At 37.2% G+C, this 17,925-nt stretch overlaps 5 protein-coding genes across 6 annotated transcripts; 3 read left to right on the top strand and 2 right to left on the bottom strand.

Annotated features, from left to right (window-relative positions):
• Window positions 1-1,636: 1,636 nt before the first annotated feature.
• LOC149044064 (uncharacterized) lies at window positions 1,637-3,536 on the top strand. The gene is made up of 4 exons (XM_089210829.1): window positions 1,637-1,969; window positions 2,225-2,766; window positions 3,176-3,349; window positions 3,498-3,536. Exons 1-4 carry the CDS (start codon window positions 1,756-1,758, stop codon window positions 3,534-3,536), a joined length of 969 nt encoding a protein of 322 aa, XP_089066955.1. The 5' UTR covers window positions 1,637-1,755.
• LOC149044062 (uncharacterized) lies at window positions 3,392-11,150 on the top strand. The gene is made up of 4 exons (XM_089209193.1): window positions 3,392-3,568; window positions 3,848-4,003; window positions 4,254-4,330; window positions 10,480-11,150. Exons 1-4 carry the CDS (start codon window positions 3,536-3,538, stop codon window positions 10,931-10,933), a joined length of 720 nt encoding a protein of 239 aa, XP_089065319.1. The 5' UTR covers window positions 3,392-3,535; the 3' UTR covers window positions 10,934-11,150.
• Window positions 5,460-6,908, bottom strand: LOC113680376 (uncharacterized). The gene is made up of 3 exons (XM_089209970.1): window positions 6,491-6,908; window positions 6,131-6,219; window positions 5,460-5,633 (listed from the first exon to the last, which is right to left on the bottom strand). The coding sequence occupies exons 1-3, from the start codon at window positions 6,831-6,833 to the stop codon at window positions 5,460-5,462; spliced, it is 606 nt and encodes a 201-aa protein (XP_089066096.1). The 5' UTR covers window positions 6,834-6,908.
• LOC149044063 (uncharacterized) lies at window positions 6,818-9,738 on the top strand. Its single transcript, XM_089209192.1, has 5 exons — window positions 6,818-7,212; window positions 7,601-7,671; window positions 8,179-8,282; window positions 8,556-8,665; window positions 9,228-9,738. Exons 1-5 carry the CDS (start codon window positions 6,967-6,969, stop codon window positions 9,591-9,593), a joined length of 897 nt encoding a protein of 298 aa, XP_089065318.1. The 5' UTR covers window positions 6,818-6,966; the 3' UTR covers window positions 9,594-9,738.
• A 1,187-nt stretch (window positions 11,151-12,337) lies between the features above and the next one.
• LOC113685536 (box C/D snoRNA protein 1) lies at window positions 12,338-17,851 on the bottom strand. Of its 2 annotated transcripts, XM_027203051.2 has the most exons (8): window positions 17,711-17,851; window positions 17,328-17,434; window positions 16,667-16,758; window positions 14,711-14,814; window positions 14,317-14,385; window positions 14,056-14,136; window positions 13,602-13,682; window positions 12,338-12,589 (listed from the first exon to the last, which is right to left on the bottom strand). In XM_027203051.2, the coding sequence occupies exons 1-8, from the start codon at window positions 17,800-17,802 to the stop codon at window positions 12,439-12,441; spliced, it is 777 nt and encodes a 258-aa protein (XP_027058852.2). In that variant the 5' UTR covers window positions 17,803-17,851; the 3' UTR covers window positions 12,338-12,438. The 2 variants fall into 2 exon arrangements, with proteins under 2 accessions (XP_027058852.2, XP_027058853.2); XM_027203052.2 differs by lacking the exon at window positions 14,056-14,136.
• Between the last annotated feature and the right edge of the window lie 74 nt (window positions 17,852-17,925).

Genomic DNA, 17,925 nt, shown 5'->3' with positions numbered 1-17,925 from the left:
GGTATGAATTTTTCATGATCGAGACAAACGGGAGAGAGCTGGTCAAATGTTCCATTGAAACTCTCCAAGGGGTGTCAAAGTCGGACTGAAAACATTGGCTTTTGACGATGGTGAAATATTGTGAATAAAAATATAACATGTACGCGGTCTTAGACTGTGTAAAGGCCTTGCACGTTACTTTTACTGCTCCGTGTTAAAGTCGTTACAACGACTTTAACAATTAATTAAAATTAATGACACAAGTAGCTTTTCATATGGTGTAGATGGAAGTTTCAAAATGATAGTTCACCACGGACTGGATTAGGAAGCAACGACAAGCTACAGAGGTGGTCTACCTGTTCCAGAGAAGCAGTTTGAAGACCGTGGTTCTAACACAGACGTTAGATTGGTGCACTTGATTGTGTGCAGTCTAAGAGACAAGATAGAGGAACTTACACAATTCCTGTGTATATTTGAAATTCTTGAAATCACGGAAACATATCTTGACAAAGAAATATCTGACAAGGATATAGATATTCCCGGAATAAAGTTCATAAGATTAGCTGATACGAAGGACCGAAAAGATGGAGGATATATACTGCATCAGCACGCAGAGCATTTACAAGTAATACGTCGTAAAAGATTTGTTTACACGAGACTTGTAACGGGTGATATGGTAGTAATTTCAAAGGATAAACTGGATGACCAGTGAGTTAAGACAAGAAACCTCTCACAAACGCCATGATCTTAGTTTTACGTTGATAGCAAACTTGGGCCAAGTCTTGCACTGCTCTCATTATCATTCCCTTTCCCCAAGGCCACGATGAAGGCGCGCCCATTGGCCTGAAGCAAAAAGCACGAAGTTTGCACTTTTGAGATGAACGGGCCAGTTAGGCTGACTATATGTTCTATTTCTACACTCCTTGGGGTATCAAAAGTCGTACTGAATACAATGATTGTTAACGATAGTGAAAAGTCATCTGTTTTCACCGATCAAATATCAAAATAGATGACGTATGTGTACCTGGACTGTGAAAAGGTCTTACAAGTTACTTTTCCGGTTCTACGTTTTAGTGGAGAAAAACTATCTTCATGTCATCGAATGATTTTGGTCATACTTAAACTTAATGAAAATCACATTTAGACGTCTCACTGGTATCTGGTGATTTCGCCAACGAGTGATTTCGCCAACGTCACGTTCGCCAACGTCTTTGGTCGCTTGGCCAACGCGATGAGTCGCTTGGCCAACGTCCTACTGGTCACTTCGCCAATGTATTAGTTTACTCTAAATAAAAATTTACCATTACTTCTTCTTGCTTCTGTGTGTTATTTACTTGACGTTCGAACTTAGTACGCGCAACTTAAAACACAGTGGGCCCACATAAATGCACGGCACGCCACGCGTCACCGGCACTGTACGTTGCTGAATTTAACTTAGAGCAATAAAGTCGCGTGTGTGCAACCTTTTCCTTAAGTTCTTCTTTAAGGTTTATTTGTCGATAACAGAGATTTATATAATTGCCTTTGAGAGATTTATATAAATAAACTGTAGACTACTACTACTACTAATTCTATAACTCCAGCGCATATTATAACTTCGATCAAGAGTATATAAGTATTACAAGAAACACACGCTTGTATATTACCATATGACGCGTAAACTCATTGTATTAAAACTTGTTAATTTTACCCTATTGTTCTAAATAAACCAATCCAATTGCTTGAAACTAACTGGTATGATATTTCGATCCTTCGAAGTGTATAAAGCACACTGGCATGCGAAGAATGTTCATTTCAATCATACGATTACGACAGTCTACGACTCATAACGAATCATCTCGGAAACCTTTATCTCGGAATACTATTAATATCAGGATGGCTACTGCGCAGATTTTAAACTGTATTGTTTGTCACGAACTGGTACGGCCTCGGCAGCAAGCGGTTCAGTGCGATGGATGTTTTCGCTGGAACCATCGAATGTGTAACACCGGTAAGGTATATTTACTTATATATACTCTGATACTCTAAAAAGTAGAGACCTGGGCCAGGATTATAAGTTGATGGAGGATCTAATTTCTCTTTTATACAACTGTTGTTGCTTATCTTACACCTAACAGAAAACATCTCCTAAAAGTAACAAAAAAACTCAAACTATTACGCTCTCTCTTTTTTATATAAAAATCTGGACGAGAAACATTTCTTTTTTTTTACTTGGCCTAATTAGATTTTTACTTTGATTCAAAAGGTATATCGCAAGAGCTTTACCGGGCCGCTGTTCGTGACGGAAAAGGAATCGACTGGCAGTGCGCGGTGTGCGAGTCCTATGCAGATCAGTCTGATGCAGAGAGCACCCGAGTCGAGGACATGGAAGAGGACATGGATTCTCTCAGCAATGACACGTCTTCAGAGCCGCATAAACCGGACGAAGAACCGTCCATCTTGGAACCAGTTCCTGAAGAACCACCGATAGTTGCGGAGCCAGTCACGTTCACCTTAGTCGAGAACGGCACGAGTCGTGGAAAAACCAGTCTCGTCGACAGCCTTGGGTTCACCTACAACGTCCACTCTAAGCGTCCCTACGCAACCTACTGGCAGTGTACGATGCACCCAAAGGGAAATCCGTGCAAGGCTTCAGTGACGGAGCGTGATGGAACCTTCCAAGCAGGGAAGAGCGCCCACAACCATTCTGTGGAGATGGGAGCTATTACGGCACTAAAAATAATTTCCTCTGTAAAGTCCAAAGCTCTTGAGCACAAATTCAGGCCGGCTTCAGCAATAGACAATGAGGTATGTTAATGATTGTATTGCTGGCGTTTCAAGTTAAGTTTATTTTCATATAACTGGATATTGTCGAATTTTTTCTTGGGTTTCTGCGTGATTGATCACGAAGTTGAAGGCAAAAACACAATCTTAGAATAAATCAATCTAAAATTATACTTCCAGTATTTAAATAAATAGCAAGAGTTTTTAAGTTAACTCATAATGAAATACACTCTTTTTTTTATAAGAACCTTTTTTGTAAGAACGTTGAGGCTGAGATTGTCCAAACTTCTAGTAACGTATTAAGAACATTCATTAAGAACATTCAGTTTGTAATAATGAGCAGTTCAGCAGCATCAACCCCAAAAATTAGACGTTCTTGAAAGAAAAAAAAAGAGTGTAGTCAACTAAGTGTTAATGTTATTGTTATTGATAGGTCCTGCTGGAAGAGCTCGCTGAAGCCCCGTGCGCAGCCCTACCCAAACCTGAGTACATCGCGCGAGCAGCCAACCGTCTACGCCAGAAACTACGTCCAGAACACCCAAGAGATCTTGACTTTGAGTTGGTTGATGACTGTATCCCTGACGGCTTCCTCCGTGCTGACATCGAAGTAAAGGATAGGCGCCACCTACTATTTGCAAGACAGGAGCAACTCACCATTCTCGCCCGTGCTAAGACATGGTACGTTGACGGAACCTTTAAGCTTGTTCGCCACCCGTTCAAGCAGCTGTTGACGGTAAACGCGTTTGTCCGATCAGGGGAGTACGCCAAGCAAGTACCACTGGCTTATGTACTGATGTCCAGCAAGAAGGCAAAGGACTATAAAAAGGTATGTTAACATTTATTGCCATAGAGAAGGATCAGTCCCCATTTTCTTTTTCGCGTGGCCACTTTCTGCCGCTTTTTCGCCTTGATCTTGTTTTCTCTATTCTGACATATTAAATCTGAAGTATATAAGAGAAGATAACTAACCACTTTGAAAATTCATATTGGAAAAAAACACATCAATAACATTTTCTTTTTACGCTTTCTACACACATTGAATTTCTTCTGAATTTCAGAATGATTGTAAGAAAAATGACTTACTGGGTTGTTCTTTTATTTCCAGGTGCTCCAGAATCTAGTTCACCTTATGCCCCAGCTCTCAGTCAGGAAGGTCACTGTCGACTTTGAAAAGGCAATTTGGTCGGCCATCAGAGAAGTGCTCCCCACTGTAAAAATTCAGGGATGTGTCTTTCACTGGACACAGGCCGTCTGGAGGAAGGTGTGTATTGCGTGTTTTTTTTTCTTGGCAAATTACATCCAGTAAACAACTAAATTTAACTACAACACTAAATTTTCAGGCATTACACTGACCAAAACTGGACCGTGACCAATGTTATTTAGTTTCTTATATCATCTGACAATGAACTTACTTAAAATGAACTTACTTAAAATCCATTATCGTCTAAAATGCGGGTCGCGGGTTTTTACTGCACTTTATTTACACCTTTTTTACCATTTTTTACTTTAAGGTACAAGAGCTTGGCCTCCAAAGGGCGTACATGGACGACGATTCCGTTTACAAGTACATCAGGAAGCTAATGGCCCTCCCCACTGGGTAAAATGCCAAATTTTAGTGTCATTTAAGTAAAATTAAACAACTATTAAACGCAAAGACAAATTTAAGCCATGTTTACTAAACTTAAACATGACTTAAAAATGTACCTTTGTTTAGGCGAGGTTTAAGCATTCTTAAATGCAAATTAAATCGACATTGAGATTTAAGCTATGTTTAAGTCATTTTAACCGTACTTAAATCCTATGAAAGATTTAGGGTTACTTTAAACCACCTTAAATCTAACGTTAAACCTATTGGGGAGATTTAAGGTCTAGTTAAAGGAGCCTTAAATACAACATTAAATTTATCATAATATTTATGCCGTGTTTAAGGACCTTAAAAACACATCAAATCTTTTGGTGTACACCAAGTCTACTTTATTGACATAATCTCTCACCAGAACCAGAAACCACGCGAGAGCAGCCTCCAACAACCTTCAATGAATTAATCATAGATTAATATTAATATTATGTATTTAGTAAAGCCACAATATTTCACGCTACTGATTTTATTGCTTTTTCAATTCTTTGGGGAATGAAACTGTGTTTGTTGATTGTGAACAAGAGACTTGATTTCTTGTGTTGGAAACTGTTTCACTAAAGGAAGGTGGTTGCACAGGGAATTTGACTAACCTGAGCAAATAAGGTACATTTCTTCAAAACCATATAATTTTAGTATATACCAAACCAGTGGACAGTGTTTTTCACATGCTCTGATTGGCTACTCAAACTCAGGATAGTACATGCATGTGCTATCCACTTCCCAGCTTAAGCTGAAGTGTGAAAAACTTTTTCGCAGTGTTCTGAGATATAAATTTATAATTCTTTTATCTCACTGGTTTGGTATATACTTCACAGCTCATTAAATATCCACCACCACTAAGGGGAATAATATTTATTGTTAAATATATTAAAAACAACAACGACATGTGAATGTAGATTGATGTTAATAACTGGTTGGTAAAATAGTGGCACGGCGTGGAATAGGGCAAACTGCCATGAGTTTTACATTGTCAAGAGTTAAATAAGCTCCAGCAAAAAGACTGTGTATCCTATAAACAGGCAAAAAGTAGCTTGATGCTCTAGGTTCAAAGTTATTTGCGTCCCACACACAAAGGGTATTAAAACTGGGCTGGAATGGGTTCATTTAAATCCTGCATTAGACCTTGTAGGTCCTCTTCACTCCAATGAAGTGAGCTTTCCTCAACATTTTGAAGGTCATCATCTTCCTCACAGGATTCAGGGTTGGGTTCATCCTCTGGTTCACTTTCTGAGATCTCATGGAAGGAATGCCCCTGTAAAATTTAAAAGCATTTTTTTTAATATCAATTAATACATCTCTGTAGAAAAATTGGTAGCCAAGGGTTCATGATATGGCACTTATTAAATGGCCTTTGGCTGGTTTAATTTACAGAAAGTTCCTGACCAGTGAATATAGACACCTTATTACAGACAAAGCTTTTGGTCCCTAAGATATCTGTATTACACAGGTTTATTCTGGTAATGTCAATGTTTTCATGTCTAAATTTAAAGTAACCTGGGATGGTGGGGGAAAATTCCCAACCCCAGCCCACACTTAGTACTTAGTGACAGCCCCGATAGTACAGTAGATTATGTTTCATAATTTCTCATGCGATTTCTAGGCAAAAAAAAAGCCAGTAAATTAAGTCACAAAAAGGATGTAGATGGCAATTCCGCACCAAAGAAGGAAAATCAGGCATTATTTTTTACCTACTTTCCCTGTATTAATAAATAAAGTAGCTTAACACAAATGTTCAAACAATTAGTGTACCTCATTGCTATCATTACAATCTGTTTCATCAATGAAGTCTGGTTCCAAAAAGTCAGGACTTGCAGTATCTTCAACGTTCCCTGTTTCACCTTAAAGATAAAAGACCGTGGCAACCCTGGGTATTAAACTTGAGAAAGGGATGATCGATCGCTTTTGGAATTAACTCATAACTTACATCTGATGTGTTCTATGTCATTTGTATGGTTTATATAACAGTACAGACGCTTGCCAAAATGAAAACAAATGCTCTTCTGAAACTTCTTAGTCTATGACCAGTGTTCATAATAATTTTGCAGGTTTGCTACCACCGACGAATGTAACTTGATTCCCATAGTAAAAGACAATAACAGAAAATTTTACCTTCGGTTTCACACTGAGAAGTATTCAACAGCGGGGCAACTCCAACATCTTCTTCATCAACATTAACTCCATCGGAGATCCAAAGTTTTCGACGGCGTTTTCGTGATTGTGAAGCGCATTGCGTTCTTGTATGTCGTCGGTAAGAAGAGCAATGTACAAAAGACTTTCCACAAGTGTCGCATCTATTGCTGAACAAGGAAACCGGGGTTTCTGAGCATGAAGTGAACAGCTCTGAACTGCAAACGTCACCAGACATCTCTAACTGAACGTTGAAAAGCGCGCGTTTGTATCGAGGACGCGGTATGTCTCGTCCCCAGAGTGAGGCCGAGATCCTTATGCGCATGACAAATACCGCATGAACGCCAATCAAATGTCCAAAACTATAATCGCGGGATGTCTGATCTTTCACTGTCGTTCGTTCACTCGGTCGAGTTTCGTTTCGTTGCGAGCACGTGTTTGGATTCTTCCTCGATAGGATGATGGCTGCAAACGATCCAGTTCAAGAGAGACAGCTTGTTCTTATGGAAAGAATGAGTAGAACGATTGATTCGATTCTCGAAGGGCAAAAGAAACTAGAAGATACGAATGCAGTCCTTCAGCAAGAAAATGCAAAGCTGAAGAACCAACTTGCGAGTCTGGAAGGGCAGGCAAAGAAGAAAGGCAACAAACGTTCTAAAAGCTCTCGCAGAGAATCAAATGTTGTGATTCCAAATGACTTAAGGGTAAATATTCTTTAATTACTTTAAGGATATAAATTTTTTCAACTTTAGTACCGTTAAGTTGTGTTTCAGATTTTCAGTTGCGGTGCATCAGAAGCATAAAACGTGTCTTCAGAGACACCGCCATTCCGCCATCACGCGTGTTCTGTGTTAACTTAAAGCACAATATGTGTAGATGTTGGTTCTAGTGTTTATCACAAAGTTGGGACATCCTTGTGCTGAATTCTTGTGCCTATTTTGCAAGCATTTAGCAAATATACTGTTTACCCAGTTTAAAATTCCACTGTGTACTGTTTACCCAAAAACCCTGCGGACCCTGATTAAAGAAATAAACAAGTTTGTGGTTTGAATTGACTTTTGATATATGATGTTCTTCCATATTATCTTCCAGAAACGGTTTCGGTTCATCTACAAAAAGATGGTAGAAAAAAAAGTGACACAAGGTTTCATCATTGATGAGGAGTATGTTATTTTTTTACCATACATAAGATGATGTGTTTAAATAGCAAGGCACTAAGAGAGATGGCATGCGAGATATTAGAATTAAAACTTTACCACCAAGAACTAAATCTCTCTCTGACCAGCTTCTTCTAAGGGACTGTTAGTTATCTGTTGTGAGGCCAGTGTTTAGAGTCTGGGGCCAGTGTAAAATATTCAAATTGGGAGTAGGAGGTGGTAAACTTTTAGAATCTGTTATTTCAACTATTATGTTGCTGATAGATTAATACATGCAAATTTTTGTTTTGAGAAATCTATTCCCTCCAAGAACCAGAAATCCTAATGTCAGTTTGAAGGTGTAAAAAGCATGTAGCTTCTGCACTGTACCAGCAGTGATTAGAAAATTGTCCCTCTTGTATAACTGCTTTACTTAAATCATTATTTCCTTTTTTGGCTGAATAATAATAATATTATTATAACTGCCTCTGGCTATTGTTTAAAACAAAAATAATATTCTCATTTTTATTACAGTCCACAGTCAGAGAGAAACCAGAGTATTTTTACAAAAGTGAAAGAAGTATTGAAAAAAGAGCATGGAGGAGAAAGCTGCCTATGGACTGACTTACAAATGGAAGGTATTACATTACAGGAATCAAGTTTTAATGTTGTGTGCAAGTTAGTACAAGAAGCATTTACCTTGTGCAAAATCAAACAAATTTTCTGAAATATGTTGGACAGAAAACTTAGCAACTGAGAGGGAAAACACAATATTACCAGCATTAATTCTTTTAATTAATATATATCCATAAGCTGATGTTACATATGCACATAGACTTGTCATTGTATTGTAATTTTAGGATATCATGCAGCGATAATAATAATAAAAATTATTGTTTTTAACTCAACAGCTCAGTTTTATCGGTACTTCAAAACAACTAAAGAAAAAGAGCAGAGGATAAGAAAAGGGAAAAATGAAGAGCATAAAGAAAAGTGCAAAAGTAGCAGGCGTTTGCTAAATGTAAGGACTAGCTAAGTTGTCTTGCTTTTGCCATGCTAAACCTATATTCAAGAATAAATTTTCAAGATAGTGTGGCTGAAGCATGGCTTCTGAATCAAACGTTTCAATTCAGTTTGACAACAAGTGTTGTTTAATACTGTGGCAAATTTGTGCATGGCATTGTACCAACATAATAATAGTTTGAAAACACAATACAATGTGGGATAATATACAGCAACAAAAAATGAAACAATGCCATGCAGAAATTTGTCATACACTGTAAGTTGGACTGGTATGTTTACAACTGGTGTACAAATACACATTAATTAGGAAAGTCAACCTTGCTGGTAGTTAACCAAATAATATGGGTTTGCTTTAATTTTGTACTGTTTTGTAGCATGATTTTTTTTCTGGGAGTTCTATTTATTGCTGATTGTTATTTTCATATTTTATATCTTTTGTGGGATATCATTTTGAGTTAGAAAAGTATTTCTATTTGACAATAAATTATATGTTTCATAGATATAATTTGGTCTGGTCACTAACTAAATAATGACTGAATTGTTGCTTTTTGTTCCATTAGAAACTGGAAAGGCGTCAGTCATCCTATGAGATGCTACAAGCTTCTATGACACCAAAAGAAAAACAGTATTATAGTGAAATCCTTTACATTGATTATATGAGTAGCGAAGAATCAGATTATGAGGAGCAAGAAGATTTCATTACTGGTGAAAAAGAAAAGAAACTGGCAAGATATGTAACTAAGAAGCTATCATGGGAAAGAACAAGCTTGACAAATGCAAAAGCCAGGCTAGACAGAACCTACCAAAATAATCTGACCCCCCATGCCAGGGCAATGGCTAAGCCAAGGAGTGTTGGTGGCATGTCGGAGAGGCCTGCACCTGCTGGCCCACTTTGGGCTGTCAGGCAGATAAACAAAGAGTCATGATTGAAAAAATACTTAACACTTTTTCTACTTTTTATTCATTTATTTATCATGTATTTAATGGCAAACTGAAGTAATTGTTTTGTTAGAACAAATTATTGTCATCTAGATCACAGGGATAGTTTCTTCCAAGTATTGTTAAATTTATTGACTTATGATGGGGAAAATTTGTTCCTGTCAAGCATAAATAAGCTAGGTATGTGTGACATTTTAATCCTTTAACTCCCAAGATCTGATTGGTAACTATCCTCTCCAGCTGCTACATATTTCCCTGTAACTTAGTTATGAGAATCTGGTGTGATATCAAGACAAAGACCTATACCTGATAAGTTTGAGAATTCTCATTATCTCTTTGCTGGATAAGGTATAGATATTTTAGGGAGAAGTTACTTGTTTAATCACTCCTGGGAGTTAAAGGGTTAATTACAAATAGGCAGTAGCTTTAAGAATGTGTACCAGTGAATTTAAAATAAAAGAAACTTGAAACATATATTGTTTAGTGTGATATGTGACCTGGTGGGTGGTAGTTTAGTAATGAAACAACAAAACAATATTTCACTGATTTCACAAATTTGATTCAAAACTAAAATAAGCAACAAATTTTGAGCAGATTAATTTGCATTAAATGGTACTTTGACAACACTAAATGTTTGAGCTCTGTTTACTTCAATTAAACAGTACTTAAACATACAGGAATGTTTTGGACACATTTAATGTGAACTTAAACCTGCATTAAGTTTTAGCCTTAAGATAGTATAAGCCAGGTTTAAGTCCAACTTAAATCTAGGTAGAAGTGACTTAAACATCAACTTAAACTTATTAAACCTGAGTTTAAGACAGGATTAATCCATGTTTAAGGACACCTAAATATATCTTTTCTCCATGTGGGCCCGTTCCTCCCGTATCCGGAAATCCAACCGATGTTCGACCTACTCGAGGAGCAGGCCCAAACCGACCAGCTGGGGAGACTTGTCCAGTACATCCGACGACAGTGGATTGAGAGTGAAGTATTCACCCCAAGAAACTGGTGCGTGTACAAGGAGCCCGTCCGCACAAATAACGACCTGGAAGGCTGGCATAACGCCCTCAATCGCAGAGCTGGAGGACAATGCGGTTTGCCCCTATACCTTTTAATTGAGTTACTTAATCGGGAGGCAAAACTCACAGCTATTACAATCAGGCTGGTCTCTGACAACAAACTGAAACGAATTCAACGACGTACAACAAGAAACATTCAGGCAAAACTATTCGCAAGTTGGGAGAAGTATGAGAACAACGAGAAAACCGCTGCTCAACTACTCAGGACGTGCTCGTGTTTGAATGGACCAGCGCGCTCTAACTGATCATGAACGAACTGAACTAGCGTGAAGTAAGCTGAGAATCAGAAGGTTTTGTAAATAGGTTTTGATTAAAGCATTTTTTTTAATCAGAAGGTTTTGTAAATAAGTTTTGCATTGAAAATATTTTGTGAATCAGAAGGTTTTGTAAATAGGTTTTCCACTAAAATATTTTGCACTTGTAAATATTTATAAAAGTACGTATTGTAATTAAAATGTTGTTGATATTATACTTGTTATATTTTATTTCTGACTCGTTTTGAAGGCTGGAAAACAAACTCTGATTGTTTCTGAAAAATGGTAACTCGCTAATTCACATCGTAACGCATTTAAAGTTAAATTTTCAGTTTTACATTTTTGGAACACCAACAGTTTTAAGTTACCGCGATGTTAGTGCTCACACGCCGGCTTTTTCTGGATCTGTCAAAAATATGCAAATTGTTTGGAAGTCAGCCAAGCGAAACTAGCATTAACTGAAAAATGTTCTGACCCAAGTATCAGCATTACATCCGAAGCATCAGTAAGAACCCTTTTTACTAAGCTATTACCAAGTTATTACTAGATATTTGGCGTTGGCGAAGTGACCAGTAGGACGTTGGCCAAGCGACTCATCGCGTTGGCTAAGCGACCAAAGGCGTTGGCGAACGTGACGTTGGCGAAATCACTCGTTGGCGAAATCACCGCAATTCCGTCTCACTAAATCTTTCTAAAGTCGTGTTTTACAAGGTACCAATGTAAGTTGATAAAAGACGATAAATCGCCAGCTCAAACGAGAACACACCACAAACAACAGTCATAACCACCAAATCAAATCACCATTACACGGAATATCACCCCTCTTGACCTATCCTGATGACTCACAAAGAAACTCCCTCACACGAATAAAGAAAGTGGGTGCGACAATACGGTATTTTGCTGCCGTTATCACACCTTTTTTTTTTGTTCAGTCATACAGGCAGAAAGGGAGGAGAGTTGTGAATAGAGTGATCCTGTTAAAATTACTCGTGTGGCTGGTACACACAATTATGATAACGGGGTTTGAAAATGTTAGATTTAGACTGACTGTCGCAAGATGCAGCCCCACACCGACAAAAGTTTTAGTGCTAGCCATCTCAAACGTCGAGATGACTTAGTCTGTACCAAACCTGACGAAGGATCTGGTGTTATTATAATGGATAAGACTAAACGGGTGGGAGACCAACAAAACACTATCGCCCTTTATTGGAAAATAAAGAATGACCTTCACACCTAACATCTTGCCTAAACCACTTGCAGATACTCTCTGCCCCAAACAGGTTTTTTTGAAAGTTCTTCACTGTAATACGGAATGAGTCTCCGATACTGTCTTAACATTAATTCTGGCTTGTCGATCTGGCGGAATTATTTGCAACACAATTTGACCCACAGGCGTTTTCTGGAAACTATTTATTCTTCTCGTCTCAAGAGCACGTTAACATACAAAAGAAAGTCGGAAACAAGAAATCATCACAACGTTCAGTATCTGTAGAAAATCAAACCGCACACACATCATCGATGTGCTGACTGCCAGTGGGGTAGCTTGCTGTTTTCTCATGGAGTACAACATGTAAAGTGGGGAATTCAATAATAGTCTTCTTGTTCAAACAACTTTTCAAAGTCTGTGAAATATCTAGCTGGTGATACCTGGAAAGGAATCAGAATAAAGTAACCTTTACTCCAAGATAGCGAAAAGCCAATATGGAGACCTGGAACGCTATTTGTGACCAATCAAGGAAACGTGGACATGGTCTCCAGTACAAATGAAAAGTTGTGGTAGGATTTCCCTCGGTGCCTTGTGGGCAAGTAGATACAGTTAGAAATAAGGTCTCACTTTGCCTATTATTTTTAACAACAGTTACTGTGGATCTTCGCACGGTGATAATGGACACAACGGTCATTAATTACATGATAGGAAAAAATGCTATCTTATTGATGTTAATTTGCTGCAGTGGCTTTTTTATGGACGCGCAGGACTGTTCTCACACAAATCAAACTTGTCAGTTTAAATTTGAGGTCTTTCACTACTGAAGAAAGGATCAATGCAAAGTCATATAATCGGATTTTTCTTTCAAATGACCGAGAATGAGGTGAGACCGACTGTTGTTCTTTGTTGAGAACTGAATGACCTGGCACGAACCGGAATGAAAAAACCAAAGTTGTTTGCGTGCGCGAGATGAAGAGTTTCCAGTTAAAGGAAACTGAGTAATATACAAGATACAAAATTCTTGTTTGTTCTGATCTTGGCTAAAAGGGTTTCTCTAAGGTGCCAAGGTCTCCTATATCTGAAGACCATTTTCAGGGCGAGAATATGCTAATAAAATCACGATGAAAAGTCACGCTTAAAGCTAAACTAGACTTTAAAAAAAACAATTGAAAAAAAACTTAACTCTTTTTTGTTAAGCTACAATCCTTTTACCCCTTTTCCTTTCGTCAATATTGGCAATTAGAAAATTGGAATATGTTGAGTACACTCACCATTTAGAAGGAAGCAGTGAGATTCGAGAAAAGTCGATAAGGGTTGTACTTTTGTCAGAGATTAAAATTAGAAATATATGATTAAAATTGATATCCTTTACTATTATATTTTAGGATTGTGTCAATAACAAAAAGTTTGAATGTGACTGGAAAGGAACTTAAACATGAAACTTAACTTTACCTAATTTCTCTTCCAGGAACAAGCTCATTTTTTAAAAACACACATACTCCTTGGGTTCCAACTTCACAATACTTCTTTAAACTATTAAAATAAAACATTAGAGTGATGGCAATGAAATTGCTTACTATAATTATAATGCTTGTATACTAATCTTTGGACTTTTTTGTGATTTACAATCAGGTGGCCATATCTCAGGGTGAAATAGCTGAATGAATAAACATACTTATAAGCTTCTTCTAGTACTTGGTTTATTGGAAGATAATCCCTGAGGCTAAGGATTGTGCAAAATATGAACTGCAAGTCAAGATATCTTTCAGCCAAAAGCATAAATCTGTTGACCTTTCAGAAGACCAGTTCTGATTCATCTATAAAAAACATTGTTTCAAAGCTATGTGTAAGTGGGGTAGTAAGTTGCACATTATATACTTTCTTTTGGCCAACTAAAGTACACTACCTTTGTTTGTACACAGCATCTGCTTTCTCAGGGTCTATATACTTTCTAAGGGCATCTCCTAAACTTTCTTGCTCTGAAACACTGCAATCCATTTGTATCACCAAAAAAGAAAGCAACAAGAGAGGAGTACCTCATGAGACTGCTTTTGATGGCAAAAATTATAATGATATACAAGCAAATCTGGAAAGTATAATTTATATAACATAGAAAGTTCATGACATTAGATGTTTTGAAATTAAAACACATCTCTAAGAGTCCAACCATTTGTCAGTATATTCCACTCCAACTTCAGGGAATAACCACTGAATTCTCCACTTTATGCACTTTTCTCTACATAGGAAGAGAGAGAAAGAATTTTTAAATTTCAAAGTTGCTGATGAGTGATTAGCTGCTATGAGACCATAGAAATGAGGTGGAGGGTGGAGCAGTTTAAACCTGAAAAATTATAGCAGAGCTTGCAGCACATGGAAGCATGCATGCAGTGTGGCCCTATATACCACCATATTCACAACTGACAGCTTATCTGTAGTGAATGGTCAAATGTGAAAACTAGGAACAATAAATTATTAACAATCTGTCAGTAAATAGCAATCCTCTCCAGTGAGCTGTTGCAAGTAAAGAAATTGCCTGTAATGTATATTACTTAGTTACTTACTTTCTGTTAAAATTTGTTGTATTCTCCTTCCTCCTAGACATTCCATTTGGCAAGATCTTTAAATCCACACCACGTTGCTTTGCTACAAGACAAAGCTGCCTAACCTAAACAATTTAGAGTAATCAGACAAATAGGAAGAGTGATGGGATTGATTTTGCTTAACTTTGTTCTCTGATTCTTGATCTCTCTCAACCAATCAGATGCAAAACAAAACCTTATCATGACTTGGTTACCTACATTTCCCTGTGTTTTTGGCAGTTAGCTTGTTTTCAATTTGAGTTTTCATAAGCTCTTTAGGATATTTTCCTTTGTCGCGATTGGTTGTTGTGATTATTATGATACTCAATCGAAAAGCACTCTATTATTAACAGAAAATGGTTTGGGGATCATAACTTGTTGATGTTGAGAGGGAACCTGTTCCTGCATAAGTTGATACTAAACAATAACAGGTGGCTGCACACATTGAATCACTTTTCTAGTCTCATTAAATCTAGATCTGTTTGACTAAATAAAGTTTTACTCAAATTTTTTTACATTGAATGCCCTAGGGAAGTAAAATTATGATCATAGACAGCCAAACATAAGGAATTTAGAAATGAGGCACAGTCTAAGGACACTCCTATGACTTTCACAAGTTTGCACATTTTTCAGTATTTTTCTCTGTTTTTAAGTCAGTTCTATCAAAATGAAAACCTCCTTTTTAACTGCTGTATGATGTAATCATTGAAGTCTACCAGTCAGTAGCTTGTAAAGGGCATGCTGTGGAGGTCAGTATTTATAATTTCTTGTAAAATTGCACTTTTTTTTTTTTACGGGATTAAGTGTTAAGAAAAATACTAAATGATCATTATTGTGTAGTTAACTACAAAATTAGGTAGACAAACCAGTTTTCATTTGAATCTGAAACCAACCTTCACTCAAGTTGTCAAAAGGCCAGTTATTGTTACTAACAATAAACATAGGCATGCCTAGCATGCTGAAGTTATTTTTTCAGCTGGGTGAGTTGAGTGGGACAGTTTCTGTACTTAACATTTTTATTTTGTTGCTGAGAAGAGCATAACTTTCAAAAAATGAAAATATCACTGAAAGACATAAGAAACCTAATTTATCTGAACTCACACAGATGTTATGTGATCTACTGCCTCTATTGTTTACTGTTATCTCCTTCGCAGCTGTTGTTTGGTCTTGTAACACCATGCCCTCTATTTCCCGTTTGAGAGAGAGCATGTTCTGTGACAAGACCAAATACTGTTTGCAAAAGAGACTACGTTTATTGCCGTTCCTCCAACAGAGAGAAAATCAAAATTATTCGTCTATGGTTAGTTACCTCAAAAATATAATTCCATGTAATTTTACTATGAAAAGCAAACTGACACTTTGTTGTACCTCTAATAGACCCTTGATTTGTTGTTGTCTATCTGGACTTTACCCTCTGTGTGTGAATTATGTGATAAAATGGACCTTGTTTTAGATGGAATTAACACACAATTGGGTAAAGTCCAAGGTAACTTAAAGTGACTCTAAATTGTGGAAAAAGTTAAATGTGGGAGGATTGCATGGAAAACACAATATCAATAGCATTTAATTCTATGTGAATTTTTTTCAGTGGGGTTGGACAATGCACTTAGAATACGTGATAAAATGCAGGTTGTTTACAAGAAAATGACACGTGATTGAGCAAAGTCCTATGTGGCAAAATGGAATTTGATTGGTGGAATACAATTCAAGCATGTGAAAAATTGCCCAATGTTCATGCAGTGCAACGATTGGGTATGTTCTGATTGGACTTTGAATGCTGTTTTCATGGTATGTGATGAAACGCAAGTTGTTTGGCCTATGCATATGGACTCTGAAGTATTATTTTTTGCATACTTGACACCAATCTCAGTGAAGTCCTGGTATCATCAGCACAGCAAGGAAACTTCACTTAACTTTCAAACACAAAACTACACCCACCTGGAAGTTCTGATGTCTTCTGTTAAACTTGCTTTGACTATGATGTGCTGTAGAGTTCACAAGTCTGTCCATGTCCTCCAAAAACACAAGGTCTATAAAGCAGAAGCAATTTGTTAGCAATTTCTGGGAATCACATATATACAACATGCAAACTACAAACTGGACAGTCAGAGGCATCTGGTCGCAAGGGTAGATTATCTATTTTACTTTTACTTCCCTTCTCTAATTTATCAACCACTCATACCCCTGTGTTTACCATGCTCATTTCTCCAAATGAAAGTGGTTCAGGGTTTGTATTTCACTGTTTATTGGCCCTAACATTAAATGCTTACCGGTAATTACGATAATAGAAATGATCATAAAGGATGATAAGTTGTTTAACTTATTTTTGTTTTCATGACATGCTAACTTGAAAGTTTTGATTGATTCAAAAACAAACCTTGTTGTACCTTGTTAAGTCTTAAGATTATTTAAAATTCATGAAAAGCAATTGTTTTTGGTATAGTCCTCAATGACCATGGAAGCCCATCTGGAACTATTTGTAACGTGAATATTCACCACAACCTATTTTGTGATATCAGCGATTTTCATACACATGTAATTAAAATAATTTTAAAATTTCACCTATCACTAAGATTTTGTGACAAAAAAGGTTACTCACCCGATTGTAAGTTACTGCATTTGAAGTTGTCAAGTGATATAAACTTGGTCTTACAACGTACTCCTGAACACTGAAATTTCATCTTGTGACTCTTCACACATCTTAGACTAGAAGTTAATCACAACAAATAACTGGTTGCACTTAAAGTGAACTATTAAAGTATTTGTGGAGTAAAAACCGTGATTCCACAAGTATCACAGAATAAGGTCAGCAATTTTTTTATCTATTTATTGACAAATTCAGTTTCTAGCCGAAAAAATAACAAATCCTTCCTCGTGTAAGTTTCTTTACATTCAGACGGATCTTACTCATTTCTTGTCTTGAAACAAGTTAGTATACATGCATGTATCCCTAACAGATCGTAATTTTACAAAATCCGTTACCTGCATGTTTTTTTGGCACATGTGGGACAGCAATATCTCGCAGTGTCCTCACAACACATCGCACACTTCGTGTTTGGTAAACTGTCCGCCATACTCTAGCCCACGTGTAACCTTATCCTCCCCTGCAAGGAGAGACGTAGCGGAGGGAGAGTCTGGGGTAAAGCGTCGGCTATTTTTAAACTCGTACCTAGGGGCCTCTCAGTTAGTTTTTTTTT

Source organism: Pocillopora damicornis, chromosome 6 (genome assembly GCF_964200805.1).
Source record: "Pocillopora damicornis chromosome 6, jaPocDami1.2, whole genome shotgun sequence".
NCBI lineage: Eukaryota > Metazoa > Cnidaria > Anthozoa > Scleractinia > Pocilloporidae > Pocillopora > Pocillopora damicornis.
The sequence above is the reverse complement of the archived record's forward strand: the minus strand, read 5'-3'. Positions and strand labels throughout refer to the sequence as shown.